Below are 18,725 nucleotides of genomic sequence, written 5' to 3'. Positions count from 1 at the left end.
TCCTGGATTGTATATCAAGCTCCTGGCTCTTCTGCCTCTAACCTCTGAGGGTCCTTGCATTTGTTCTCAAGTGCTGCTGAAATGATTTTTCTAGGCTGAGGATTTAATCATGCTGTTGCTTTTGTGACTCCTTATAGCTTTTAAGATAAAATTCAAACTCTGCAGAATAAATTAGAAAACCCCAAAAGAATGTAAATCACAAGGCCAAATCAGAAATCGCTGGGAAGTCTGAGAGAATATATATTAATATCTAGGGATGAGAGGATATGTAACTAAAAATATGCCTTAACATTTAAAAAAATATGAATAGTGTTTTTTTTTTTTTTTAAAGATGGGAGAAAAAGGAATGCACTGAGAGTTAGAAAACCTCAATTTACAACTAACCATTAGAAAAAGTCAAATTAGCCAGTCCTTGTGGTGCACACCTGTAATCCCAGTGGCTCAAGAGGCCCAGGCAGGAGGATCACAAATTCAAACCCAGCCTCGGCAACTTAGTAAGGCCCTAAGCAACTTGATGAGACTTGTCTCAAAATACAAATTACAAAAATGGCTGGTGATGTGGTCCAGTGGTTCAATGCCCCTGGGTTCAGTCCCTGGTACATAGCTGGATGTGATGTTTCATACCTGTTATTCCAGCTAGTCTGTAGTCTGAGTAGGAAGATTGTAAATTGGAGTTCAACATGGGTAACTCAGTGAGACCTGTCTCAGGGGCTGGGGTGGCTCCATGATATACTACTTGACCAACATGCAACCAAGCTTGGGTTCCCTTAGTACTTAAATTACTGTCTTGGGCTTTTTTTTTTTTTTTTTTAATTTAAAATGGCCCCAGGGAGTTAGCTTTGTAGTCACTGGCATGAAAAAGTGCACATTCTCTGATGCATTTTTATCCAGGATGGTAAGAATTCCCACAAGTGAAATTCTTAGGAACATGAGTTCAAAAGTAAAAGAAAAGCCACAGATGTGCAAAGAGGGCAGATGTTGGAATTATCAGAGAATATGAAGCAAGTATTTTAAAAAGTAACAGTATTGAAATTTTGACAAAGCAATAAGAAATTTTCAGAGTTAGCCAGTCAGATCAGAAAAACAACCAAATATAACTGCTAGAAATAAAGAAAAAATATGATAAATGACACTGAAGCTCAATATGCTTATTTTTTTAAAATTTTTTTATTGGTTGTTCAAAACATTACATAGTTCTTGATATATCATATTTCACATTTGATTCAAGTGGGTTATGAACTCCCATTTTTACCCCGTATACAGATTGCAGAGTCACATCAGTTACACTTCCACTGATTTACATATTGCCATACTAGTGTCTGTTGTATTCTGCTGCCTTTCCTATCCTCTACTATCCCCCCTCCCCTCCCCTCCCCTCCACTCTTCTCTCTCTACCCCCTCTAATGTAATGCATTTCTCCCCCTTGTATTATTTTTCCCTTTCCCCTCACTTCCTCTTGTATATAATTTTGTATAACCCTGAGGGTCTCCTTCCATTTCCAAGCAATTTCCCTTCTCTCTCCCTGTCCCTCCCACCTCTCATCCCTGTTTAATATTAGTCATCTTCTCATGCTCTTCTTCCCTACTCTGTTCTTAGTTACTCTCCTTATATCAAAGAGGACATTTGGCATTTGTTTTTTAGGGATTGGCTAGCTTCACTTAGCATAATCTGCTCTAATGCCATCCATTTCCCTCCAAATTCTATAATTTTGTCATTTTTTAATGCAGAGTAATACTCCATTGTGTATAAATGCCACATTTTTTTTTTATCCATTCGTCTATTGAAGGGCATCTAGGTTGCTTCCACAGTCTTGCTATTGTGAATTGTACTGCTATGAACATCGATGTAGCAGTGTCCCTGTAGCATGCTGTTTTTAGGTCTTTAGGGAATAGACCCAGAAGGGGAATAGCTGGATCAAATGGTGGTTCCATTCCCAGCTTTCCAAGAAATCTCCATACTGCTTTCCAAATTGGTTGCACCAATTTGCAGTCCCACCAACAATGTACAAGTGTACCCTTTTCCCCACATCCTCGCCAGCACTTGTTGTTGTTTGACTTCTTAATGGCTGCCAATCTTACTGGAGTGAGATGATATCTTAGGGTGGTTTTGATTTGCATTTCTCTGACTGCTAGCGATGGTGAGCATTTTTTCATGTACTTGTTGATTGATTGTATGTCCTCCTCTGAGAAGTGTCTGTTTAGGTCCTTGGCCCATTTATTGATTGGGTTATTTGTTATCTTATTGTCTAATTTTTTGAGTTCTTTGTATACTCTGGATATTAGGGCTCTATCTGAAGTGTGAGGAGTAAAAATTTGTTCCCATGATGTTGGCTCCCTATTTACCTCTCTTATTGTTTCTTTTGCTGAGAAAAAACTTTTTAGTTTGAGCAAGTCCCATTTGTTGATTCTAGATATTAATTCTTGTGCTATGGGTGTCCTATTGAGGAATTTGGAGCCCGACCCCACAGTGTGTAGGTTGTAGCCAACTTTTTCTTCTATCAGACGCCGTGTCTCTGATTTGATATCAAGCTCCTTGATCCATTTTGAGTTAACTTTTGTGCATGGTGAGAGAAAGGGATTCAGTTTCATTTTGTTGCATATGGATTTCCAGTTTTCCCAGCACCATTTGTTGAAGATGCTATCCTTCCTCCATTGCATGCTTTTAGCCCCTTTATCAAATATAAGAAAGTTGTAGTTTTGTGGGTTGGTTTCTGTGTCCTCTATTCTGTACCATTGGTCCACCCGCCTGTTTTGGTACCAATACCATGCTGTTTTTGTTACTATTGCTCTGTAGTATAGTTTGAAGTCTGGTATCGCTATACCACCTGATTCACACTTCCTGCTTAGCATTGTTTTTGCTATTCTGGGTCTTTTATTTTTCCATATGAATTTCATGATTGCTTTATCTATTTCTACAAGAAATGCCATTGGGATTTTGATTGGCATTGCATTAAACCTATAGAGAACTTTTGGTAATATCGCCATTTTGATGATGTTAGTTCTGCCTATCCATGAACAGGGTATATTTTTCCATCTTCTAAGATCTTCTTCTACTTCTCTCTTTAGGGTTCTGTAGTTTTCATTGTATAATTCTTTCACCTCTTTTGTTAGGTTGATTCCCAAGTATTTTATTGTTTTTGAGGATATTGTGAATGGAGTGGTTGTCCTCATTTCCATTTCAGAGGGTTTGTCGCTGATATACAGGAATGCCTTTGATTTATGCTTGTTGATTTTATATCCTGCCACTTTGCTGAATTCATTTATTAGCTCTAATAGTTTCTTTGTAGACCCTTTTGGGTCTGCTAGGTATAGAATCATGTCATCTGCAAATAGTGATAATTTAAGTTCGTCTTTTCCTATTTTTATACCTTTAATTTCTTTCGTCTGTCTGATTGCTCTGGCCAGAGTTTCGAGAACTATGTTGAACAGAAGTGGTGAGAGAGGGCATCCCTGTCTTGTTCCAGAATTTAGAGGGAATGCCTTCAATTTTTCTCCATTCAGAATGATGCTAGCCTGGGGCTTAGTGTAGATTGCTTTTACAATGTTGAGGTATGTTCCTGTTATCCCTATTTTTTCGAGAGTTTTGAACAAAAAGGGATGCTGTACTTTGTCGAATGCCTTTTCCGCATCTATCGAGATGATCATATGGTTCTTATTTTTAAGTCTATGGATGTGGTGGATAACATTTACTGATTTCCGTATATTGAACCAGCCTTGCATCCCAGGGATGAATCCTACTTGATAATGGTGTACAATTTTTTTGATATGATTTTGTATCCGATTCACCAGAATTTTATTGAGGATTTTTGTGTCTAGGTTCATTAGAGAAATAGGTCTGTAGTTTTCTTTCTTTGAAGTATCTTTGTCTGGTTTAGGAATCAGTGTGATGTTGGCCTCGTAGAATGAATTTGGAAGTTCTCCCTCTTTTTCTATTTCCTGAAATAGCTTGAAAAGTTTTGGTATTAGTTCCTCTTTAAAGGTTTTGTAAAACTCTGCTGTATACCCATCCGGTCCTGGGCTTTTCTTAGTTGGTAATCTTTTGATGGTCAATATGCTTATTGAATAGCAGAGTAGGCATAGATGAAAATATAGTAAACTGAAAGAAAGGTATGAAAAAATTGCACAGAATACAATTCAGAGAGATGAGCAGAAAATATGAGATTGAATTTAACAAATGTAGAAGATAGTTGGAGTTCTGAGATGTAACAGAATAGATGAAATATTAGAAAAGATAATTCCTGGAAAAGTTTCCAGGTCACTTGCAAAATATCAGTCTTTAGATTCAAGAAGGCTAGTAAATTTCAAATGAGAAAAATTTAAATATGTGCTGAGGCAAAACATGGTAAACTTTAGAGTACTCAAATGTCAGAGTAGCCATGAAGAAAAATATTGATTAGCTATGTAGTAACAGTGGTGAGACTGACACTTGGTTTGCCAACCACAATATTAAAAGACAGATAACTGTCAGTGTCAAACAAGAATTTTATTCCCAACAAATAGCTCTTAACAAATTATCTTCATAGGAACTGGGACTGTCATTCAGCAGTAGTGCACTTGCCTAGTATGTGTGAGGCATTGGGTTCAATTCTTAGTACCACATATAAATAATAAATAAATAAATAAAGGTCTATCAACAACTTAAATAATATATATAATATATATAAAAATTATCTTCATAGAATGAGAACAAAATAAAGATTTTTTTAATTCAGAAAAGGTATGTGAAATGCTGAAAAGACATTATAAATCGACACCTACTCCTTACTTAAAGTAGAAATAAGAAATTATAAGCACTCTGAGCATAAGTTCACTATCTAATCACATAGGCATTAAAAAAAAAAAAAAACAACCCACAATGCATGAATGATTCTTTTCACATCCACAACTCTCTATCAGAAATGGGGAGGCACCATGCACGATAATAAAGTATTAGAGACATCCCTACTAAAGTGTCCACACAAAACACAGATGCCCAATGTTAACACTTTTCTAATATTGCACCCGAAATTCTACTTTTGAAATTAGTGACTTCTACTTATGTAATAAATTAGTCACCTGAAAACCCATCAGAAGTTATAAATGTAGAAACTTGACCCAGTAAGAAATATGGCATTGCTCCTAGATAGGAGCTTGAAAACCATCCTTTCTCAGATTTATGTTCCAAACAATATAGGTATATTCCTACAATATTATATACCTACTGGGGACATGAAGAAGGAGGGTCCCCAAATTCATGTCTATGTAAAAATTGATCGTGACATTTAGTGTCCAAATCTATGACTAAAAAGTCAAAGTTTAAAGAAAACATTCTCATTGTGAATTGTGCCCCCCTCAAATGGGTTATTCACATTGCCATATTTGCATTTCTTGACTAGACAGGGAAGAATTTATCACCTGTCAGATTGTGATGTAAGATCAGGAGTCTTTTTATTTGGGGGGGTTAATCATACAAAGTACTTATATAAACCTATCTTATAAAGGAAAGAAATCAAATCCATTCTAATCTGATTACATTAACAGATTTAGTCATAGTGTCATAGTTAACCTGACTTTTTTTTTTTTTTAATACTGGGACTTGAAGCACTTAACCATTGAGCCACACTGAGCCACATCCCAGCCTGCCACCCTGTTTTTTTTGTTTGTTTGTTTGTTTCCCCACCAGTTTGAGACAGGAACTCACTAAGTTGCTTAGGGCCTTGCTGGGTTGCTAAGGTTGGTCCTGAAATTGCAATCCTCCTGCCTCCTGAGTCACTGGGATTATAGGCATGCACCCCAGTGACCAGCTAATTGGCCTGATATCAATTAACAAATAGTCTTTCATTTTTAACTTGATCTTTAAGCTCTGATAAAACAATATGATTAATTGGAACATTTGAGACAGCCTAAAATTGGTGACTTGGGAGTTTTAAAATTTTATAGCTCATCTTTAATTGTGTGGTTTTTTTTTTCTAAGTAAACATTGTATTTGGAGATACATTAGTCCCTGCCCGCCCCCCTTTAGAGACATACGGAAGCCCCACTTTGTGTAGTGTGATTATGGTCTCCGTGAGACTGCATCTCCTTGTAGAACTTGTTTTATGGGAATAAGCATTATCCCCTGCCCACATCCAACTATTGCTTCAACAAAGTCTTTTTAGTCTTGTGAGGTGGACTTAGCATTTCACTTCAAGCAAGTTATGATTAACTAAAACACTTTCTTCTTTTCTAGGATTGTAGAAATCTATAGTAGAAGACTGCAAGGTAAACTTTTATATAAATCTTTTTTTTTTTTTTACAGAAAGCATTTTTTTCTTGCAAAAAAGTATCTTTATTGTATTCAAAGTGTAATGAATATAACAAAAATTAAAACCTCCTAGGAAGATAAAAGTCAAAGTTTGTTTCAAGACAGAAATCACCGTTGTGTTTGCACAACTCTTCACATTTCCATGCATGTGCTGTTGTTTTCAAATCAGTTTATTTGTATCACATTTAAGCTAAAGTGGATAATTGGCCTTGTTTTCTTTTTCCCCCCCACTTAAGGAACCTTAAACAGTTTTTCCACATAAATATTCATTTCCACATACATTCCTCATTCATTTTGGTGGCTGCTTAGAATTCTGTTGTGTTCATGGCTTGATTTAGCCAATCCCCGCTCTGATACATATTTGGGGAATTTTTGTCAGTTTTCCAATAAATGCAATGCTTCAGTGAACACTTTTGTATGTATTCAAAGACAAGTTGTTTTAGACAGCACAGTATTTAGGTTGGTTTTCAACAATTCAGTAATTAGCTCCTTTGTTATTAGTGTTGCAAGCTGTTTATTTGCTCCACTCTACCTCTGTGGAGTTGCTCATTAACCAATATTGTGTTGGTCTTACTGCACATGTTAGGAGCTAGTTTGCCATTCTAATGCTCCCCTGCAGAGATGCTGGAGAGCTTCCGGGGATTCTCTTCAGCACCTGCAGTGCAGGTGAGGGGGGGGCCTCCTTGTGGCTCACTCAGTAGACAAAGCAAACAGGCAAAAGCTTTTGTCATGGCTCTTAAATGTCACAGAAGTCTGCTTTTTAATATGTCAAATAATTTTAGAGAAAATCTAGCTGTTTGTGTTTGACTCTTTTTTTTTTTTGATGGTCATTTCCTTTTTTTTTTTATTAGTTGCTCATGACAATATAATGATCTTGACATATGTGATTCTGCAACCTGTGTTTGACTCTTAAACTGAGCTCTTTGTCACCTTCACAGTCCAAGAACGTCTTACAAAACAAATTGCAGTGGCAATCACGGAAGCCTTGCAGCCTGCAGGAGTTGGGGTAGTGGTTGAAGCAACGTAAGTCTGAAGCTGCCTTTGATAACGTCACAGTCTATGTAAAAATTGATCTTGACATTTAGTGTTGCTTGGTTTTCCTAGCACCAAGTGATGTCACACAGTTGCCACTGCTGATTTTTTTACCTCTGGGCGTAACCCTTCACCCTCTTTTGTTCACTGTGTTGCTGATATAGAAACCAGGGTATGGGAGAGTTTTTTTTTTTTTTTTTTTTTTTTTTGAGGGGTGGGGTGGGGTGGGATGGGGTAGAGTAGGATTGAGGGTTGTGGAAGTGCAGGGAGTTATAAGCATAGTTGCAGATTTATTCTATGCTTCTCTTTTTTCTTAGCTTTTTTTGTTGGTCCAAGCAGTTTTTCTAACATTTTGTCACACATTTGAAAGACAGAAAAAACTAAGAATCAGTGCAAAGGACAACTGAAGATAATTCTTTTTAAAGAGAAAAAAAAAATGTCTAATTTTTTTAGTTTAAGTTTTTTTTTAAGTGATACATTAAAAACATAAAAATAGTACATAAAGTACATATCTGTGGGGTATCATGACTTTTTTTTTTTTTTAGTTGTTGATAACCTTTATTTATTTATATACGGTAGTGAGAATCGAACCCAATGCCTTACACATGCCAGGCAAGTGTGCTACCATTGAGCCCCAGCCCCAGCCCCCATATGATATTTTGATACATGTATACATGGTGTAATATTTAAATCAGGTTCAACATATCTATGTATCCTAATATTTATCACTTATGTATGGTAAAAACCGTCAAGCTTTTCTTTTTCTCTAGTTTTTTAAGATCTGTAATTCATTATTTTCATCTATAGTCACCCTACCGTACCGTGGTGCCCAGACAGGACTGTGGACTTCTTGCTACTGTTTAACTGTAGCTTCATGTCCACTGAGGAACCCCTCTCCACCCTCCCTCCTGCTTTCCTCCCCAGCCTGGAGTACCTGCCATTCTACGCCCAACTTCTGTGAGATCAGGTTTTTTTTTGCTTTTCACATGAGTGAAAGCATGCAGCACTTGTCTTTCTGTGCCTGGCTTATTTCACATCACATAATGATCTCCAGATGTAGACACTTCTTTAAGTTACAGTGAATTATGAGAATTGCACATTCAGTATGGGCAGTTTCATTCACTTGATGGCCTGCTCTGAGCTCTGCTCAGTGTATGTCACGTGGCTCCAGCAGCTTGTTCAGACCCACTGGTCTCTGTTACCTGAGTTCTGCCTGGTGAGATGCACATACTTGAGTATTTCTCTAAACACCTAAGCTAGCTCAGCACTGCTTTGGTCTCTGAAGACCAAATATATTATTTTCACTCATAATGAAAATTCCATTTTCTCTACTCTTGTTGAATGCATCAAGGATTTAACCATGGATAAGAATAAAAGCTAAAAACTTTAAAAACTTTAAAAAAAAAGTTTGGATACCATTTGTCTCAGAATGGATATTTTAACATACTTGGTAACTGAGCTGAGATGCATCTTCTTCCTTGCTTTTTATTTTAAAAAGTCAAATCAGCACTGTCAGCTCCTGAAAACCACCTTCATTGTCTTGTTTTGTAGACACATGTGTATGGTAATGCGAGGGGTGCAGAAAATGAACAGCAAAACTGTGACCAGTACAATGCTGGGTGTGTTCCGGGAAGATCCCAAGACGCGGGAGGAGTTTCTCACTCTCATTCGGAGCTGAACTGGAGCATGGCGTCGCGTGGGTCCGACTGCTAATGGTGTTGTCTTTCATCATGCCTCCCCTTTTCATTTGTTACAGATGTTAACTTTATGCCTTGTCAATAATTGTATTTAAAATTATTTATAAAGTCAAATTAAAAATGATTCACATAGGGGTAAGCCCTGCGCTTTCTTCTTGCCACCTTGCAGGGGCAGTGTCTAAGGTGAACTGCCAGCAGCCTAAGTTACATGCACAAACCACTGCCATTCAGATAACCCAAGGGTGCTGGGGAGGAGGAGAATCTGTGTATGTGAATGAAAGCCGACAGTGATCTGTCTTATCAGCATAGGAGAATCGGGCATGGGAAAAGCAGTTCCTTTTCCTCTGCCACAGAAATGGTATAATGCTGAAAGTGCTCTAATAATTCACGAACAGTGTGCAGCCTTGCTCTGTGAATTCGAAGTCCAGCAGCTCTGCTTCGATCATGTTTATGAATTCACAAATGACATTTCGTTTTTATTTATTTATCAGCTATCCATTTTTAACATTAGTCACCAAGGGAAGGTGGTGGAATATCTATTTTTTTCAATTTTACTGTGAGTTAAAAAGGCACATTTCTACCTTCTTTCTTAATTCAAGTACAGGGAATTAGTTCCTGGAGTTGTTTACGAGTTATTCTCACGTCAACATACAGGGATTTAGACATTTAACTCTCTGTGCCTTGATGAGAATATCACACCAGTTAGCCTGTAGATACTTTTGCCTTTTTTTAAAAAGCCATTATTTTATAAGTCTCACTACTCACACGGCAGATAACTAGTCCCACAGCTGTCTCTTTAGAAGTTTCTTGGACATTTTTATTTTGATCTTATGAAATATTTTTCTAAGGATTTCTAGAAACTTTTGGGAGTGCTCATCATTGTCAGGTCTGAAGAACTCTAGCTTCCAAGAGCCCAAAAGAGTGCAGATGAATCGACTGTGGCCTGCCTTGGGAGCTGTGCCCCATGTCCTCACAGAGCTGTGCTGTCGTGTTTGTGAAAATGCACTGAGAACTCTGGTCTTGTTTTCCTTGTGGTCAGTGTGGGTCTTGGGTCTTGTCCTCAGTGTGACTCTGTTCAGGTGGTGTAGGCCTTTCAGTCCAGAAGCTGTTGCCTTATTACCATTTATCTTAAATTTTGTTCCACTGGGGCAGTGTGGGCCAAATTAAAACAAAAACACCTAACTCTCCCACAAAAACAGACACAGTTAATTCTACAAAGAAGTGTTTTATTCCATCAGCATAGTGCTCTTCACATTTATTCATTCTTTTTTTAAAAAAGGAATTACGTTGCTTGCTTAAACTGTGGTCATTCTGTCTCTGCCACTTACTTGCCATTTAGCTTACAATGGAGCAAGATGGTCGAGGTTTCTCTCCTTTTTAAAAAAATCTCTACTACTTTCCCCTGTATTTGGAGTTTCTAAAGTCCAATGGTGGTTGATTTTTGAGTTCCATGTTAAATCTAATTTGGAATAAACATTAACCTGCTTAATATTTAGACATTTCTAGGTAGAATTCCAACTCATGTTTGGTATTTTAAAGTAAAAACAAGTGTGACTTGGAGGACCAAAGAATTTGTTAGCTATAAATTCCTCTTTGCAGGGCTAGGGACATAGCTCAGCAGTAGAGCACTTGCCTACCATGTGCAAGGCCCTGGGTTCAATCTCCAGCACTGCAAATAAATAAACAAACAATCATTTTTTGGAGATCATTTGTATTCCTTTGGAATGACTTTGTCCTGACATTCCCTAGAAGTGTTCTTAGAAAGTGTGATGTATCCACAGGTTTTTGTCTTATTGGTAAATGCAAAATAATGATCTTGTCTGTTTTACTCTGGTCTGTAGTACCTCAAAATTAATTTTTCATATTCGTGATACTGACTCTATTTGTGGGGGGGATTTTTAAGAATTTGGTGTGTTTAAATATACTGTTCAATTACATTATTTGAATTTTATGTATGTGCATCCCTGAAGTTGGTTCTATTTAAATTATTAAAGTGTTATAACTTTGTCTTGTGAAAGTTTCTTTTTCAACCACTAGTATAAACGTCACATCCACTAATTTGATTATTTTAATTCTGTCTTAGTTATGGTGCCTATCATCAGGGCTTCTCTTTTCCATTAAGCTATTAGAACACATGTCTCAAGGGTAGCACCAAGTGACCTTAGGCTCTGACAGTATCTCTTTGGTGTTTGCATGGGGTGTTACTAACTTCAATCTTTTGGGGAGGAGAAGGGGAGGTCTGGGGCTGAGTCAGGAATCTGAATGGCCCTCATGTCCCTCTGTTGTCCTAGTCCTAAGTTTCGGACTGTAGCCTTGTGGGAACTGGCATTGCTTCCTGTGTGGGAAGAATCAAGCTGGGTCAAGAGGCAGACTGGGAGTGGAGGAGAGTTTGCCTAGGGCAAAAGCTGCTGTTAGGTAGAAAGGGCTTTGCTGCCCTCTTCTGCAGTGACCTCATTCCTTTCTTGCTGGTGGTATTCTCTACATCCCCTCTCCCCTCGGGCAGCGGCCCCTCCTCTCACTGGTTATCAGTGTGTCTGGGTGCTGGACATTAGAGTGGCCTGCTGCTCCTTATAGGACCTTGTAAACTGTTGGGTAATGCAGCTCATAACTGACTTCTAACACAGAGGGTAAACTAAATAAGAAAAAGAAAGCCAGTAAACCCAGAGTGCCTACTAGTAAAACATTCCTACAACTCAAGCTCCAAGTGTCAAAAAGGTGAGCTGCTCATCAGAGCCCGAGTTGCTGTTTCTGTTGTCTCATATATTCATTGGTCAAGCTCCTTGATTGTCACCCAAAGGTTTTAAAGCTTTCCATCAACACAGAACACATGGACTCACCATGATGGACAAAGTTCCTTTGGTGAGGATGAGGAAGAGAGGGAGTCTCAGTAGACAAGTTCAAGGTAAGGTACTTGTACCTGACTATCCCACCCCTCCCAAGACACTTGCTTTATTTTAATTGTTATCATGTAAAATAAAGTATGTATAGCAGTAGAGATACCAACATATGAACTCCATGCGCTTATCACCCAGCTTCAAGAAGTCTCTATTCATGGCCATCTTTTTTCCCTCAATAGCTTCATCCCCACTGGATTATTGCAAAGCAAATCCCAGGCATCATTTCATTCATCAATATTTCATACTATTAAATGAAGTACAATCAGGGAAAGAATTCTATAACCAAATGCCATCCATTACTACACATAAAAAATTAGTTCTTTGATATCAAATATCCAGTGTTTAATTTTCCCCCACTGTGGCCCTAGTATTTTTTAGTAATTTATTTGAATCAAGGTACAATGAGCTTCATGCATTGTCATTGGTTGGCCTGTTTCTTAAGTCTCTTAAGAATCTTAGACACTCTCTTCCTGACCCCTCCCTCCCATTTTTCTCCTTAGTTTTTCTGGTCATTAGCTTTTGTTGGAGCCCCAAAACATGTCCACTGCCAGAATGTCTGTGGCTGTCCAAATAAAGTGACACTCTAGCCTCTGAGCCAGCTTAGGTGGGGTCTGAGTCTGTTTTCAGCTTGGACTTAGCTTTCCTTTGGAACTCAGATGCATCCCCAGGTGTGAAATAGAGTTCATTCTGTTTTTCTCTGGGTCTGTCCTTGTTCGGCAGGCTTCAGTTTTAAAACATCTACCACATGGCTTGTTTGGCTTCAGCGTGTACCTGGGCTCCTGAGATTTTGGTTAAACCTGTGGAAGGGTCATTATAGAACTGGAAATGATGAGCCCTACAAGACTTGACATCACTCTGAGTGCCTGTCCCTGGGGAATTCCAAGATGCAGATGGACGGTAGGAATGCTTGGTTTTACACACCTCTGACTTGTTCTGTTACATTTCCGTGACCCTCTGAGTAAGAAAATGGGGTTCTGGTTGATGTGGTGTAGGGAGGAAGTGACATCCCAGGTCTTATACTTAGGCAGTTATTTTTTTTCCCTTCCCTGCTGGGCAGCTGTGACTCGGCAAATCCTGGTAGGATAGTCCTGATACATCTATCTGCTTTTTCTCTCATTTCTACATTCTACTGTTTGCTTTGAGCAATGTGTCCACAACTCTGACCTTTTGAGAAATCCTTTAGCTTCTGGAACTGACAGTGCTGCCCAGAGGAACAAGGCATGACGACTGCTGAGGCTGGGTTGAGGGAGTCCTGTGATGAAATCCTAGGCCATGTTGGAAACTTCCTCAGGCTGTTGATTTTTCCCCTGACTTTAAGATGGGAGTTTCTTTTCTCTCTTCCTGAATCCTCTCACATTTGAAAATGTGCTGAACAAATAGACAAACGAAATCTTTGCCCCCTGATTTGTCTTATTGTGGGTTTTCCTACTATATGGGTGATGATACCGATTTTTTTTTGGGGGGGGGTACCAGGAGTTGAACTCAGGGCACTCAACCACTGAGCCACATTTTTTATTTTATTTAGAGACAGGGTCTCACTGAGTTGCCTAGTGGCCTCGCTAAGTTGCTGAGACTGACTTTGAACTCGTGATCCTCCTGACTCAGCCTCCTGAGCTGCTGGGACTACAAGTGTGCACCACCGCACCTGGCTATACTGATTTTTATAGTCATGTTCTATCTTTTTTTTTTTTTTTTTAAGAGAGTGAGGAGAGAGAGAGAGAGAGAATTTTTTATAAATATTTATTTTTTAGTTCTCGGCGGACACAACATCTTTGTTTGTATGTGGTGCTGAGGATCGAACCCGGGCCGCACGCATGCCAGGCGAGCGCGCTACCACTTGAGCCACATCCCCAGCCCTCATGTTCTATCTTGACTGGTAAATTTTTTTATGGAGATTTTTCTTCTTGCAGGGCCGTTTGACTTCTAACACAGAGGGTAAACTGAATAGAGAAAAGAAAAGCTAATAAAAAAAATTATCTTAAAATCATTTTGAATAGCAGGGACAGAATTTTTTTATACTGGTCATTTAGGAAGTGCCTCTAACCAAGAGCAACTAATCTCAGACCAAAATTTCTCTTGAGTTTCGTTTCTAGGTATTTCTGAAAGCCAGTTTGCCCAGGAGCAAGGAGCATGTGAACTTGAAGCCCTTATTGAAATCTTATCTGGTTACTTTTTGCTTAACATTTATCAGAATCACCTCTTTCTGGAGGGGTATGTATGTGGGGATAACTTCTATGTCAAGGCTTGAATATTTTTAAATTCATTTATTAGAGCTTATAGTTATACATAGTAGTTGAGTTCATCCCAACAAATTCATACATGCATGGAAATAAATTTCAGTTCATGCTCACTCCTTTTTCCTTCCCATCCTCCCTCTCCTCTCCCATTCTCCTTCCGATACTCTACCAGACTTCCTTTTGTACATCTATTAATTTATATTATTGGTTCTTTATGTTATCCCATCCTTCCCCTCCCCCTTTCCTTTATTTTACTCTAGCTTTCACGTATGAAAGAAAACATTTGAGATTTGAGTTTCTGAGTTTGGCTTATTTCACTTAGCATATATTCTCTACTTCCATCCATTTGTCATCCAATATGACAAATGCCATAATTTTATTCTTTTTTTTATGACTGCATAGTAGAACTCCATTGTGCATGTGTATTTCTTAATCTCTTCATCTACTGATGGGCATCTGGATTGATTCTGCAATTTAGCTATTGTGAATTGTGTTGCTAAAAACATTGGGGTGGCTATATCGCTGTAGTATGCCAAGTTTAGATCTTCTGGGAAACTATCAAGGAGTAGGTTAGCTGGGTCATATGGCAGTTCCATCCTTAGTTATTTGAGGAATCTCCATACTGCTTTCCAGAGTGGTTGTACTAGTCTGCAGTCCCAACAACAATGTACAACTGTACATTTCCCCCCACAACCTCACCAGCATTCATTATTGTTTGTATTTTTGATCATTGCCATTCTAATTGGAACGAGATGAAATCTTAGTGTAGTTTTGATTTGCATTGCCCTGATTGCTAGTGATGTTGAACATTTTTTTTCATATATTTGGTTGGCCATTTGTGTTTTTTCTTTTGAGAAGTTTCTTTCGTTCTTTTACCCATTTATTGAATGAGTTATTGTTGTTGTTATTATTATTATTATTACTATTATTTTCTGGATATTACTCCCCTATCAGAGGAGTAACTGGCCTAGATTTCCTCCCATTCTGTAGCTCTCTCTTCACCCTCTTAATTATTTCCTTTGCTGTGCAGAAGCTTTTTAGTTTGATGGCATCCACTTATTGATTCTTGGTTTTATTTCTTGTGCTTTGAGGGTCTTGTTAAGGAAGTCAGTGCCATCACCTGTATGATAAAGAGTTGATCCTGTGTTTCCTTCTAGCACTTGTAAAGTTTCTGGTCTAATTCCTAAGTCTTTGATCCATTTTGATTTGAGTTTTGTGCAGGGTGAGAGATAGGGGTCCATTTTCCTTTTTCCTACATGTAGCTATCCAGTTTTCTCAGCACCATCTTTTCTGCAAGATATATTTTTTGGCACCTTTATCAAATATCAGACAGCTATAGGTATGTGGATTTGTCTGTGTGTCATCTGTTCCAATGGTCTTCGTATCTACTTTGATGCCAATACTATGCTGTTTCTGTTTTTATAGCTCTGTAGTATAATTTCAGATGAGGTATTGTGATGCCTCCTGCTTCACTCTTCTTGCTTAATATTTGCTTAGGCTATTCTGGGCCTTTTATTCTTCCAAATGAAGTTAAGAATAGTTTTTTTTTTCTAATTCTGTGAAGAATGTCATTGGTATTTTGATGGGATTGCATTGAATCTGTATATTGCTTTTGGTAGCATGGCCATTTTGACAATATTAATTCTACCTGTCCAAGAACATGGGATGTCTTTCTATCTTCTAAGGTCTTCTTCAATTCCTTTCTTCAGTGTTCTATAATTTTACCTCCTTGGTAGATTAATTCCCAAGTATTTTATTTATTTATTTTGAGGTTATTGTGAATGGGATGGTTTTCTTGATTTCTCTCTTGGCTGTATCACTGTTGGACTATAGGAATGCTATTGGTTTATGGTTGATCTTGTATCCTGCTATCTGATAAACTCATGTATAAGCTCTAGAAATCTTCTGATAGAGTTTTTGAATTATAGATATAGGATCATATCATCAGCAAAAAGAGATACTTTGACTTTTTCTTTGTATCCATTTGATTTTCTTTTCTTGCCTGATTGCTCTGGCTAGTGTTCTGAGGACTATATTGAATAAGAGTGGTGAGAGCAGACCACTTTGTCTTGTTCCTGATTTTAGAGGAAATACTTTTAGTTTTTTCCCATTTAGTATAAGGTTGAATTTGAGTTTGTTATAAATTGAATTTATGATGTTGAGGTAAGTTCTTCCATCCCTAACTTTTTCAGTGTTTTTGACATGAGTGGGAAAGCTGTTTTCTGCATCTGTTGAGATGATGATATGATACTCGTCATAAATTCTGTTTAAGTGGTGAGTAACATTTATTGAGTTGTATATATTCAACAAAACTTGCATCCCTGGAATGAAACTCACTTGACCATGGTGTATTACCTTTCTCATGTGTTTCGGAATGCAGTTTGCTAATATGTTATTAAGGATTTTTTGCATCCATGTCTATCAAGGATATTGGTCTGTAGTTTTCTTTCCTTGATGTGTCTTTGTCTGATTTGGGTATCAGGATTATACTGGCTTCATAAAATGTTTTAGAGAGTGTTCCCTCCCTTTCAATTTCATGGAATAATTTGAGAAAGACTGGTTTTAGTTTATCTGTAAAGGTCTGGTAGAACTGTGCTGAGAATACATAGGTCCTAGGATTTTCTCTTTTTGGAAGGTTTGTAATTGCTGTTTCAATTTCATTACTTGATATTGGTCTGTATAGGTTTTCTTTATTTTCCTGATTCAATTTGAGTAGGTCATATGTGTCTAGAAATTTTTCAGCGTTTTCCAGATTTTCCAGTTTATTGGGGTATAAATTTTCAAAATAGGTTTTGATAATCTTCTGAATTTCAGAAGAGTCTGTGGTGATATCTCCTCTTTAATCTCTCATTTTGTTGATTTGTGTCTTCTCATTCTTTTAGTTAGTTTGGCTAAGGGGTTGTCAATCTTATTTATCTTTTCAAAGAACCAACTTTTTGTTGCAATGATCCTGTGTATTATTTTCTTATTCTCAATTTCATTGATTTTGGCTTCAATCTTAATTATTTTGGCTTCTACTGGCTTTGGGGCTAGTTTGTTCTTTTTCTAAGGACTTAAGGTAGAACATAAGCTTATTTATTTGTTGTATCTCTTAATTTTTTAATGTAGGCACTTAGTGTTATAAATTTTCCTCCTAGAACTGATTTCATACTGTCTCAGAGATTTTGATATGTTGTATCTCTGTTCTTGTTCAGTTCTAAGAATTTCTTGATTTCTATTCTCATTTACTCTTTGATCCATTCTTCATTTAAGAGAGTGCTGTTCAATCTTCATGTGTTTACATGGCTTCTATTATTTTTCTTGCTGTTGATTTCTAGCTTCATTTTATTATGATCTGATAGGTTACATGGAATTATCAGTTTATTTTTTGCATTTGCTAAGATTTGCTTTGTAGCCTAGAATGTGATCTATTATGTAAAAAGTTCCATGTGCAGCTGAGAAGAAGGTAAATTAAGCTTTTTTGGGGGGTGGAATATTCTATAGATATCTGTTAGGTCCATTTGATTTGTTGTTTAGGTTGAAGATGACATTATTGATTTTGTGTTTTGATGACCTGTCTATTGGTGATAAGGGTGTATTGAAATCATCAATTATTATTGCATTGGGGGTCTATGTGGGATTTAATATCATGGAGTATTTTTTTCCATGTAATTGGGTACATTTGCATTTGGGGCATACTATCATTGTATATTCTTGGATTGTTTTTGTTACTAAGATGTAGTGGCTTTCTTTGTCTCTTCTGGTTGATTTTTGCTTAAAATCTACTTTGTCAGATATGAGACTAGTGAATTCTGCTTGTTTTCTTGGTCCATATGTATGAAATATTTTTTGCCTTCCTTTTACCTTCAGCCTGTGGATGTTTTTGCCTATGAGTCTCTTGTAAACAGCACATATTTGGTTCTTGTTTGTTGATCTATTCTGCTAATCTGTCTTTTAATTGAGGAGTTAAGACCAGTAACATTTAGCATTAGTATAGATATGTGTTTGTGATTTCCTGTCTTTTTAAATTTTTTGTTTTTTGCTATATTTTATCTTGTCTTGATTCTCACTTTGTGGATTATTCTTCTACTGAAATTACTCTGTTTGGGAGCTTTGGGAACTGTTTTTTAGTTCCTCTGTGTGTAGTTTGTCTTTGAATTTTCTTTGTAGTGCTGGCTTGGTACTCATGATTCTTTTAATTTATTCTTATTGTGGAAAGTATTTCTTTCCCCCTCAAATTTGAAACTGAGCTTTGCTGGGTATAGTAATCTTGGCTGGCAGTTTTTTTCCTTTAGGCTTAGAATATCTCATTCCAGATGCTTCTTGATTTTAGGGTCTAGACTAAGAAATCAGAAGTGAGCCTTTTTCACATTGCCTTGAAATGTGACCTGGTGTTTTTTTCTTGTGGCTTTTAATATTCTTTCCTTAATTTCTATGTTAGGCATTTAGATCATGATATGTTTTGGCAAGCTTCTTATTTGACAAAGTCTATTTGGGGTTCTGTATGCCTCTTGTATGTGGATGTTTATCTTGTTTCTGATACAGGAAAACCTTTTTGTAACTATCTCATTGAAAATGTTCTTCATGCCTTTGGTTTGTAT

General features: G+C 37.4%; 1 protein-coding gene across 1 annotated transcript in view; it reads left to right on the top strand.

The window, feature by feature from the left end:
- The window catches only part of GCH1 (GTP cyclohydrolase 1), a 48,103-nt gene extending 37,101 nt beyond the window's left edge, over window positions 1-11,002 (top strand). The window contains exons 4-6 of the mRNA XM_081291834.1: window positions 6,208-6,239; window positions 7,221-7,305; window positions 8,866-11,002. Coding sequence (XP_081147960.1) covers window positions 6,208-6,239; window positions 7,221-7,305; window positions 8,866-8,992 — 244 coding nt within the window. The 3' untranslated portion in view covers window positions 8,993-11,002. The remainder of the gene's footprint in view (window positions 1-6,207; window positions 6,240-7,220; window positions 7,306-8,865) is intronic.
- The last annotated feature ends 7,723 nt before the right edge of the window (window positions 11,003-18,725 follow it).

Source organism: Spermophilus citellus (assembly GCF_964194105.1).
Source record: "Spermophilus citellus genome assembly, chromosome: 4".
In the NCBI taxonomy this organism is placed as follows: domain Eukaryota; kingdom Metazoa; phylum Chordata; class Mammalia; order Rodentia; family Sciuridae; genus Spermophilus; species Spermophilus citellus.
This window is presented reverse-complemented; position numbering and strand designations above follow the sequence as displayed.